This window comes from Triticum urartu, chromosome 3 (genome assembly GCF_003073215.2).
Source record: "Triticum urartu cultivar G1812 chromosome 3, Tu2.1, whole genome shotgun sequence".
Taxonomy (NCBI): Eukaryota; Viridiplantae; Streptophyta; class Magnoliopsida; order Poales; family Poaceae; genus Triticum; species Triticum urartu.
In genome coordinates this window covers 469,333,644-469,341,934 of record NC_053024.1, presented here as the reverse complement: position 1 = coordinate 469,341,934, position 8,291 = coordinate 469,333,644, and the positions used below count along the sequence as shown (strand labels likewise).

At 53.9% G+C, this 8,291-nt stretch overlaps 1 protein-coding gene across 3 annotated transcripts; it reads left to right on the top strand.

The window, feature by feature from the left end:
• The first annotated feature begins 684 nt into the window (after window positions 1-684).
• LOC125548498 lies at window positions 685-4,404 on the top strand. Of its 3 annotated transcripts, none has more exons than XR_007301104.1 (7): window positions 685-893; window positions 995-1,264; window positions 1,345-1,609; window positions 1,705-2,361; window positions 2,450-2,907; window positions 2,986-3,092; window positions 3,389-4,404. XR_007301104.1 is itself a non-coding variant. In XM_048712082.1 (7 exons), exons 5-7 carry the CDS (start codon window positions 2,791-2,793, stop codon window positions 4,130-4,132), a joined length of 1,062 nt encoding a protein of 353 aa, XP_048568039.1. In that variant the 5' UTR covers window positions 685-893; window positions 995-1,264; window positions 1,345-1,609; window positions 1,705-2,361; window positions 2,450-2,790; the 3' UTR covers window positions 4,133-4,404. The 3 variants fall into 3 exon arrangements, 2 of the variants coding, with proteins under 2 accessions (XP_048568039.1, XP_048568040.1); XM_048712082.1 differs by having other exon boundaries at window positions 2,986-3,186; XM_048712083.1 differs by having other exon boundaries at window positions 1,692-2,361; window positions 2,986-3,186.
• The last annotated feature ends 3,887 nt before the right edge of the window (window positions 4,405-8,291 follow it).

The window sequence follows — 8,291 nt, the reverse complement described above, 5'->3', positions numbered from 1 at the left end:
GGCGGGCGGCGGCGCGATGGGATCGAGCGCGTGGGGATCGAGCGTGAATCGAGGCCGGTGGTGTGGGAGAGGATCGTGGGCGTGGGGCTGGGGTCGTGGTGGTGGGCTATTTTTTTTATCGGGGAGTAGACCTGGCCATGGCCAGCCTGACCCAACTCGGCCCGAAAATCCCGGGCCGGGCTGAGCCCGAACATGCCATCGGGCCGAGCTCGGGCCTGAAAATCAAGCTCGATGGGCAGATCGGGCCGGGCTCGGGCCTGTGAAAAATGGGTTTTTAGTTGTGGTCGGGCCGAGCGGGCCATGTTGGGCTTTTCCAGGCTTGGGCCGGGCTCGGGCCCGATTTAGTAGGCCCGGTGGTCAGGCGGGCTGGGCTCGGGCCTGGGTTTTCAGCACCTGGATATTTTTGGCCCAGCCCGAAACCCGGCCTGGCCCGAGATATGGCCAGGTATCGGGAAGCACCGGTTCGGGAACAAACTCCTCTCGGCCTATATAGGGCGCGCCGTGATCCAAATAACTACTCTAATCCTGAAATTAGAATAGTGATGTCCCAACGCGGATTTTTGGGACATGCGGCCACACGCTGCCGATATCCAGCCTGTCCGCCCGCGCGCCGCGATTCCTTATTTTAATAGGCCCTCTGGCAATACGGGGTTGCATGTTTCACAAATGCGAGGATACATGTCGGTATACCTCGTGCTGCCTGGCCATGTCGCATTTAATTCTCGTATGAATACACGAGCGAGACAGCTCCCCGACCTGGGAATTAAAGTTTCTGTGTGTCTGGTGGGCGTCTTTTGGATGGGTCGTCCGGTGAACTCGCAGCACATGTAGCTGTCCCCACTCGCGCGTCGGCAGCAAGGTGTGGAGATGGAGTCCGTGGAGACGGAGACCAGGTCAGGACGTCTGCACCAATCTATCTGTTGTGTTCTTAGCCTTCCCCATAGAGTTCATGCTTACACAGGGATTCATGCCTCGTTTTTTCTCAATCCCCTAGCTTCTTGGCCCCCGATTCTGGATCTGGGACATCCAATGGGTGGAGCAAGCCGCCATTCTCACCAGATTTGTCGGGGTTTGCAAGGCATCCGGGAGCCCTATGCACAGTTCGAGAGGTCGCCGAAGATGACCCGAGTGGTCGATTTGCAGATTTATTAGATACAGTTGAAGGTGTTCTACGCCCAGACGGCAGCGATTCCGATGAGAAATAGGGCAGCCGGGCAGAGAACATATATGTAGCGCTAGACGATAAAGTTGGCTGGGTTAGCAGGTAATTCCTGATTCTTGCATCTCTGTTTTAGCTCAAAATGGTGTGCTGGCCTGATTCAATTGCTTGTGTCCATGGTTCAGGAAACGGAGGCAAGTCTTGCTAGACGAAAGACCAACAAGTGCAGATAGGGTCCCCGCGCTGGAAAAAGCACTAACCGGGTTTGCGGATAGGGATTCAGAATCCGTGGTGACTCCGTCCGTTGGGCTGTCAGTTGACTCGATAAATGAGGCATATGAGTTCTACAACATGTACTCTTGGGAGACTGGATTTGGTGTTCGGTATGCAAAGAGCAGGACCAATGTAAAAGGGATGAAATGCATGCAGGAGTTCGTGTGCTGCTGCTCGGTATGTTTTATCTCTTTCCCCGTATGCAATGGTTCGTTAGTTACGAAGCTTCTTGTTGCATCTCTAAATGCATTTTGGCTAGTTTACTTTTGCAGGGCAAACCAAAAGAAGCAAATTCGAAATCTACGCGATGTCAATGCTAGGCCATGATAAGGCTTCTCCGAACAGACAACGAAGGATGGTACATCAACGAATTCAGGTCCAATCACAACCACCCCATGTTGAATACTTGTGCTGAGAAGTTGCATTTCCCATCGCATAGGCATATTGACAAATACACTCGTGAGCTTGTTTCCCAACCGAGACAGAACAATGTAAACCTGAGCAAGGTTTATAGTATAATTGCAACATTATTTGGAAGAGTTGAGAATGTGCCGTTCACCAAAAGATGTTTAAGGACTCTGTGTGGAAAGCTTAGCAGGGAGCAGGCTCATGATGATGTGCAAAAGACCATGGCTATTTTTTCAGAAATGAAAGCGCAAGACAGCGAGTTCACGTATAACGTTCAGGTAGATGATGGGTGTAGCAAACACAGTACCATCACTTTGGTGACGTTATCACCTTTGACACGACATACAAGACAAACATGTATGTTATGTCTTTTGGTCTGTTCGTGGTGGTAAATAATCATTTTCGGAGTGTGCTTTCTGCGGGTGTTTTGATGCGAGACGAGACCGATGATACATTCAAATAGATTTTTGATGAGTTTGTGAAGATGATGGGTGGTAAAAAACCAATTACAATTTTAACAGGTAATGGGATTGTCTCCCATACGCATTTGTGTTTATATTGTTTTAAATCCAGCAAACTAGGTGCGTGACTTTTGCATGTCCTTGCCAGATCAAGCTAGAGCCATGGAAAAAGCCATCGAGGAGGTGTATCCTGAAGCCACGCATAGTTGTTGCAAATAGCACGTATTGAAGAAGGCCAAAGAAAACCTGGGTGCTCACTACACCCAGAAGTCAGATTTCAGTGCTGAATTCCACAAACTTGTTCACGAGATGCTGACTATTGATGAATTCGAGGGCGGATGAGCAACACTGCTTGACAAATATTCACTGAAAACAAATCCATATCTCACGCAGATATACGAGACTAGGGAGAAGTGGGCAAAAACTTACTTTGAGGGGAAATTTTGTGCTCGGCAAACCAGCACAGGCAGGAGCGAGAGTGCAAACCATATGTTGAAGCAGTATGTCCCCCCGTCATGCTCGATGAATCTTTTTGTCAAGCAATACAACAAGCTCCAGTTCGACCGAGAGCAGGAGGAAGGCTTCCAGGAGAAACGTATGAGACTGGTAAGAAATTTTTGCTATAAACCTTGACCAAACGCTAACTCATAATCATTGTGAATAAAAACTTTTGTTTTCAAACAGAGTCGTGCAGTGCTGAAGGTGAACACCGCTCTTGAAGTCCACGCGAGCAAGATACATACCAGGAAGATGTTTGAAATTTTTGGAGGAATACTGTATGAATCTGGAAGGTATGATGTCGAAGAAATCATAGAGAAGCAGAAATACATAGTGACACACCAGAAAGCTGAGCACCATGAGAAGTGGTTCAAGTGTCATTTTGAGGTTAACATGTCCGATAACCTTGGTTATTTTTCATGCATCTATGGCCTGTTTGAACACATGAGCATGGTTTGCTGTCACTTGTTGCATGTTAGTCGTGTGCGTCCATTTTTATGATCTAGATATATTGAGAGAGTGTTTTTTTTGAAGAATTTACAATTGTCTTCTTGCCGAGCAAGTGATGGTTTTGCTACGTCTAAAGCAGATACCTCCGAGGCACATATTGAAAAGGTGGAGCATACACGGGAGAGACAACCTGCCGGGGCACCTGAACCACTATCAACAAGACATGGGTCCGCCGGATGCGCCCACTTTCAGGCATTCTGCTATGTACATCACCGCCCTGGAGGCTGCAAATATGGGAGATAGGAACCCGGCGGCTTTTGAGTTTATGATGTTGGGCCTGTTTGAACTTAGAACAAGAGGCACCGAGGTATGTGCGTTCAATGACGGCATGGGCGTCGTTGAGCAGGTATCCCACAATGTTGTTGCTGGAGGTCCGAAGTTAAAGTTGGTCGACGACAAGACAACTTGCTCAGTAAGAAGTGTGGAAGGCAATCACACTCAATCACGCGATGCGACATCGGTGTATGTGCATCCTCCAATGAATCTGGCCTCAGAAGCATCATGCCCAAATGGTGATGGGTACAATTCGGATTTCTCCGAAGCCGCGTCACGTCTAATGCCCAATGCTGAACAAGAGTTGCTTGCACCGGAAAGAAACAACAAACGAGGCCGACCAACCACTAGTAGTGACAAAGCTCCTTATGAGAAGGACAACGCGAAAAGGTCTAGGTTATGTTCCATCTGCAGGGGAAAGGGCATAAAGCCAGCACTTGCCCTGATCAAGGTGACATCCCCAAAAAGGAAAGGAAGGCGGCCACATGCGGCAAATGCGGGGTTCCAGGGCACCGAAGGACTACTTGCAGCAAGCCTCTCGTCTCGATGATGGCCAGTATCCCTCCTATACATTACATGAAAGAATGTGTTGCGCTGATCCCCCCATGTACCATTTGCTTATGTATGTGTCATGTTGACTGAACGTTTTTAGATGGACATTATCCAATCCCCAGTGTTTTATGTAATCTTATCCAGCGTGGTTGAACGATGAATATGTGTCTCCAGTTGGCTATGCTGTATCGAATTGTATGGCTGAAAGCCCAAAATCAAAGACTCCTACAAGTCTGCCACTGTTTCGAAATGCAGATAGAAATTCATAAATAAAAGTCCCCAGTATTTATGAATACATTGATGCATCCGAGCCGTGTGTGGGGGCAGGTTTTCAAAATTCGAAATATGTCCTTGCCGCGCGCTCTCCCTGTGTCTATAAAGCCTTCCAAAACTTAGATTGGAGACGTCACACACTTGGGAGTCATGTCAAGCTCTAGCTCTGCGTACTCAAGCGAGAGAGGGAGCAGCATTGTCAGCGTTCTAGGAACAGGGGTCCCCAGACTTGCCTTCCTGCGGCCCATGGAGTGGCTCTGCGAGCGCGCCCGAATGGCCCATCTTCACCAGCAAAGACTCAAGATCCTCGTGAGGGGCCAAGCCTCGCGAGGCGGATGACGCAAGGCCTCCTTAGGAGCGGCCTCACTAGGCTGGCTCACGAGGTGCAGAGAGTTCAAGGCTAGGCAAACCTCGCGAGGTTCTAGTGACGTGAGCCATGACGACCAAAGATAGGTGGGCGCCAGCACGCATAGGGTCCTTATTTCGTCTTCAGTGCTAAGGAAGCAGGCGCAGGCGCGGAGTACCGAGGCGTCAAGCAAAGGTTTTCATATTGGTGCAACGAGACCAAGACCAGAAGGATGGCGGGACGAAGGTCACCATGGAGCCCAAGACGGCGTCACCACTAGAGCCTTTGGCAGGCAAAGACCGCTTTTATCAGGATAGCTTGTACTAGTTGTCCCCCTTCAAATTGGCCGTTGTGGGATCCCTTCCCGCTCAATATTTGGGAAGAGGACCAAGGCCACTATAAATAGGACTAGCCACCACCGTAGGTAGGGGTGACCTCATCTTAGACTAGAACTAGTTCATCCTCACAACTACATCCACCAAGCATAAGAACACCTCTCCTCAGGAGGCTGTTCTTCCCCCTGTACTATTCATCCTCAACCCAAGAGGCAATCCACCACCACCACACTGGAGTAGGGTATTACACCACAACAGTGGTCCAAACCAGTATAAATCTTGTGTCCTTTGTATTGCGAGTTCGTCGAGTTAGTTCGTAAGATCTTAGCTGAGTTGGGACGTGGATCGGTAGGGGGGGAGATCTTCGCGCACACCCTAGTGTTCGAACTTGAGGGTTTTGCCGGAACCCGAGATCCGACATTTGGCGTGCCAGGTAGGGGTGTGCCGAAGCTTCCCTTCCGTCGCTCCGCGTCTCGTTGCTCCATCGTCTCCATGTCGGACGCTCGCTGCGCTCGCGCTGAACGCCGGGCTGCCCTCGCCGCCCACGTTGCTCAGACGGCTCCCGTCGGCGGGTCGCCCCATCGTTCTCTGTCGCCTGCCGCCAACGCCGCCACCGGCCCGGCGGGGAACGAGCAGCAAGCATCCTCGCTGCTCCCCTCGGTGCGGCGGAATGGCCGCACCGCCACTACATCGCTGACCCCGGCCGGTTCCTCATCCCATGTTCGTCGCACTCCTGTGGATGCGCGGGCTGCTCTGTGCATGGCGCGCGAGCTCCTGCACTACCACCCAATCGACGACCTCTACGAGGACTGGCTCGACCACATCGCCGAGCTTGTCAGCGACGCGGGGGCTCCCCTGCACCGTCCCTCTCGCCACCTCGCCCTCCGCCAGCCGCGGGCGGCATGGCCCGCGAAGCGCTTCCACCACCTCTGCCTCAAGATGGAGTCTTGGCGCCCAGGCGAGCGGCCCCACGGCGTGACCTGCCGCATCTGGCGCCCGCGCAAGAAGAATTAAGCTACCAAGAAGTCCCTCGGCCATGAGAAAACGCCCCCGCGCTCCCTGCACCGCCATGGCAAAACTGTGTGCCGCCTATGGCGGCGGTGCGTGGACCCCATCAAGGACAAGTTCTCCACCAGTGCAGAGTCCCGGTGACCACGACAGGCTGACGCGCCTTCACCCCTGAGCTGCGTAGTGTCACTTGGCCGGGCAAGTTCAAGCCGGATCTGCCACCTTGCTACGACGGCACCCCCGACCCTGCGGAGTTCCTGCAGCTCTACGAGCTGAGCATCGAGGCAACCAATGGCGACGAGAAAGTCATGGCGAACTGGTTTCCCATGGCTCTCAAGGATGGTTCCCGCTCCTGGCTCCTGAAACTGCCTCCAGGCTCGATCTCCTCCTATGACGAGATGCGTGACCATTTCGTCGCCAAGTTCCAGGGCACTCACGACCGCCCACCGGCTGCGGGTGACCTGCGCCGCATCAAGCAACAACCATGAGAGACCCTCCAGAAGTACATTCAGCGCTTCAACAACGTTCATCTCAAGATCCCCAAGGTGACCGACGAGGCCATCATCTCTGCGTTTTCCGATGGTGTCTGTGACATCAAGATGAAGGAGGAGCTCGCCATCCACGAGGAGCCGTGCACATCTCTAGAGTTGTTCAACCTGGCGACCAAGTGCCCAAGAGCTGAGGAGGGGCGCCTCTCCCTCCTAGAGCTCCCGGCTGCGAACCCGGAGGAGAAGAAAGCCAAGGCCAAAGACGTGAAGCGCAAGGGAGCAGCCGTGCTCGCGGCGGAGCCGGACACAAAGCGCGGCAAGGACCAGCCCGAGTCATCCAAGAGCGGCCGACCATTCTGCGCCTTCCTTAACCTGCATAGCCACAACACCAGCGACTGTCAAGAGCTCAGAGCCATTCGAGAAGGATGCTTCGGTCGACGCCCCGAGCGCAACAACCGGGGCTACGGCCAAGGAGGAGGACATGGTGGAGGACGCTGGGATGACCGTGGCCCGCGCCAGGAGTGGCGCGACCGACCTCGTGAGGACCACTGGTAGGATCAGCCTCGCGAGGGCGCCTGGAGGGATCAGCCTCGTGAGGATCGTCCTCAGGGCAATGCCGGTCTTTCTCCAGTACCGCCACCGCTAAGAAGGAATGACGACCACCACCAAGACGAGGGGGTTGGGGGCTTCCAGGAGCCGCATGCCATCGCCTGCATCTTGGACGGAGCTCAAGCCCCAGCCTCACAGCGTATCTTCAAGCAGTTTGCTCACGAGGTGAACGCAGTCCTCCCCAAGCTCGAGGCCACGCGCCCGCTCAGGTGGTCCCAGTGCGCCATCACATTCAGCTCAGCAGACCAGCTCAAGTGTGCGGCTACTGCCGATGTCCTCCCGATGCTTTGTTCACCCGTCATCAGCAACATGCAAGTCACCAAGACCCTCATCGATGGCGGCGCGGGGCTCAACGTCCTATCTGTCGAGACGTTCGACAACCTCCAAGTGTCGTATGATCAGCTTCAGCCCACCAAGCCTTTCTCAGGAGTGACCGACGGCTCTACCACGCCGATCGGTCAGGTCCGCCTCCCAGTCACCTTCGTACAGCGCAACAACTACCACACCGAGCTCATCGACTTCGACGTCGCCCACATCCGCCTGCCATACAATGCCATCCTCGGGTATCCGGCCCTGGCCAAGTGCATGGCCGTGATGCACCATGGCTACAACATCCTCAAGATGCCAGGAAGCGGCGGGATCATCACAGTCCCCTAAGAAGAAAGAGATGCGGCGTGTTCCCTCGAGCGCGCCTTCCAAGGAGCGTCAATCGAAGACCGCGTCCACAATGCAACTCGATACCCTCCGGAGGTCGTCCCCAAGAAGAAGAAGAAGCAACTCCGTGCCGAACCTCAGGAGGGCAGCACCGCAAGTGGCACCTCGTCAGGATCAACGCCCGTACCTGGGGCACCTCCCTCTATCGCATAGGAAGGCGCGCCCGGCGCCCTCCTCAAGCAGGGCTCGGGGGCTCTCTTCTGGAGGGCCTCAGACCTCGCCAACGTCACGAGGGAGGCGCTCAGGCACCACTTGGAGGCGTGTTTCAGGGCATGTCTCCTTCAGGAGGACACTGGGCAAGGAGCGCCCGGTGCTCAGGAGTTCATCACCAAGGTATCTTAGGAGCTTCAGGAAGCAAGAGCAATACACGGCGACCACTGCCCA

Bases quoted from the DNA above. Each gene is read 5' to 3' on its own strand.
- LOC125548498 (XM_048712082.1), top strand. From the start codon at position 2,791: ATGTTGAAGCAGTATGTCCCCCCGTCATGCTCGATGAATCTTTTTGTC. The intron at 2,908-2,985 runs GTAAGAAATTTT...GTTTTCAAACAG, and splicing joins AGGAGAAACGTATGAGACTG to AGTCGTGCAGTGCTGAAGGT. The intron at 3,187-3,388 runs GTTAACATGTCC...CGTCTAAAGCAG, and splicing joins GGTTCAAGTGTCATTTTGAG to ATACCTCCGAGGCACATATT.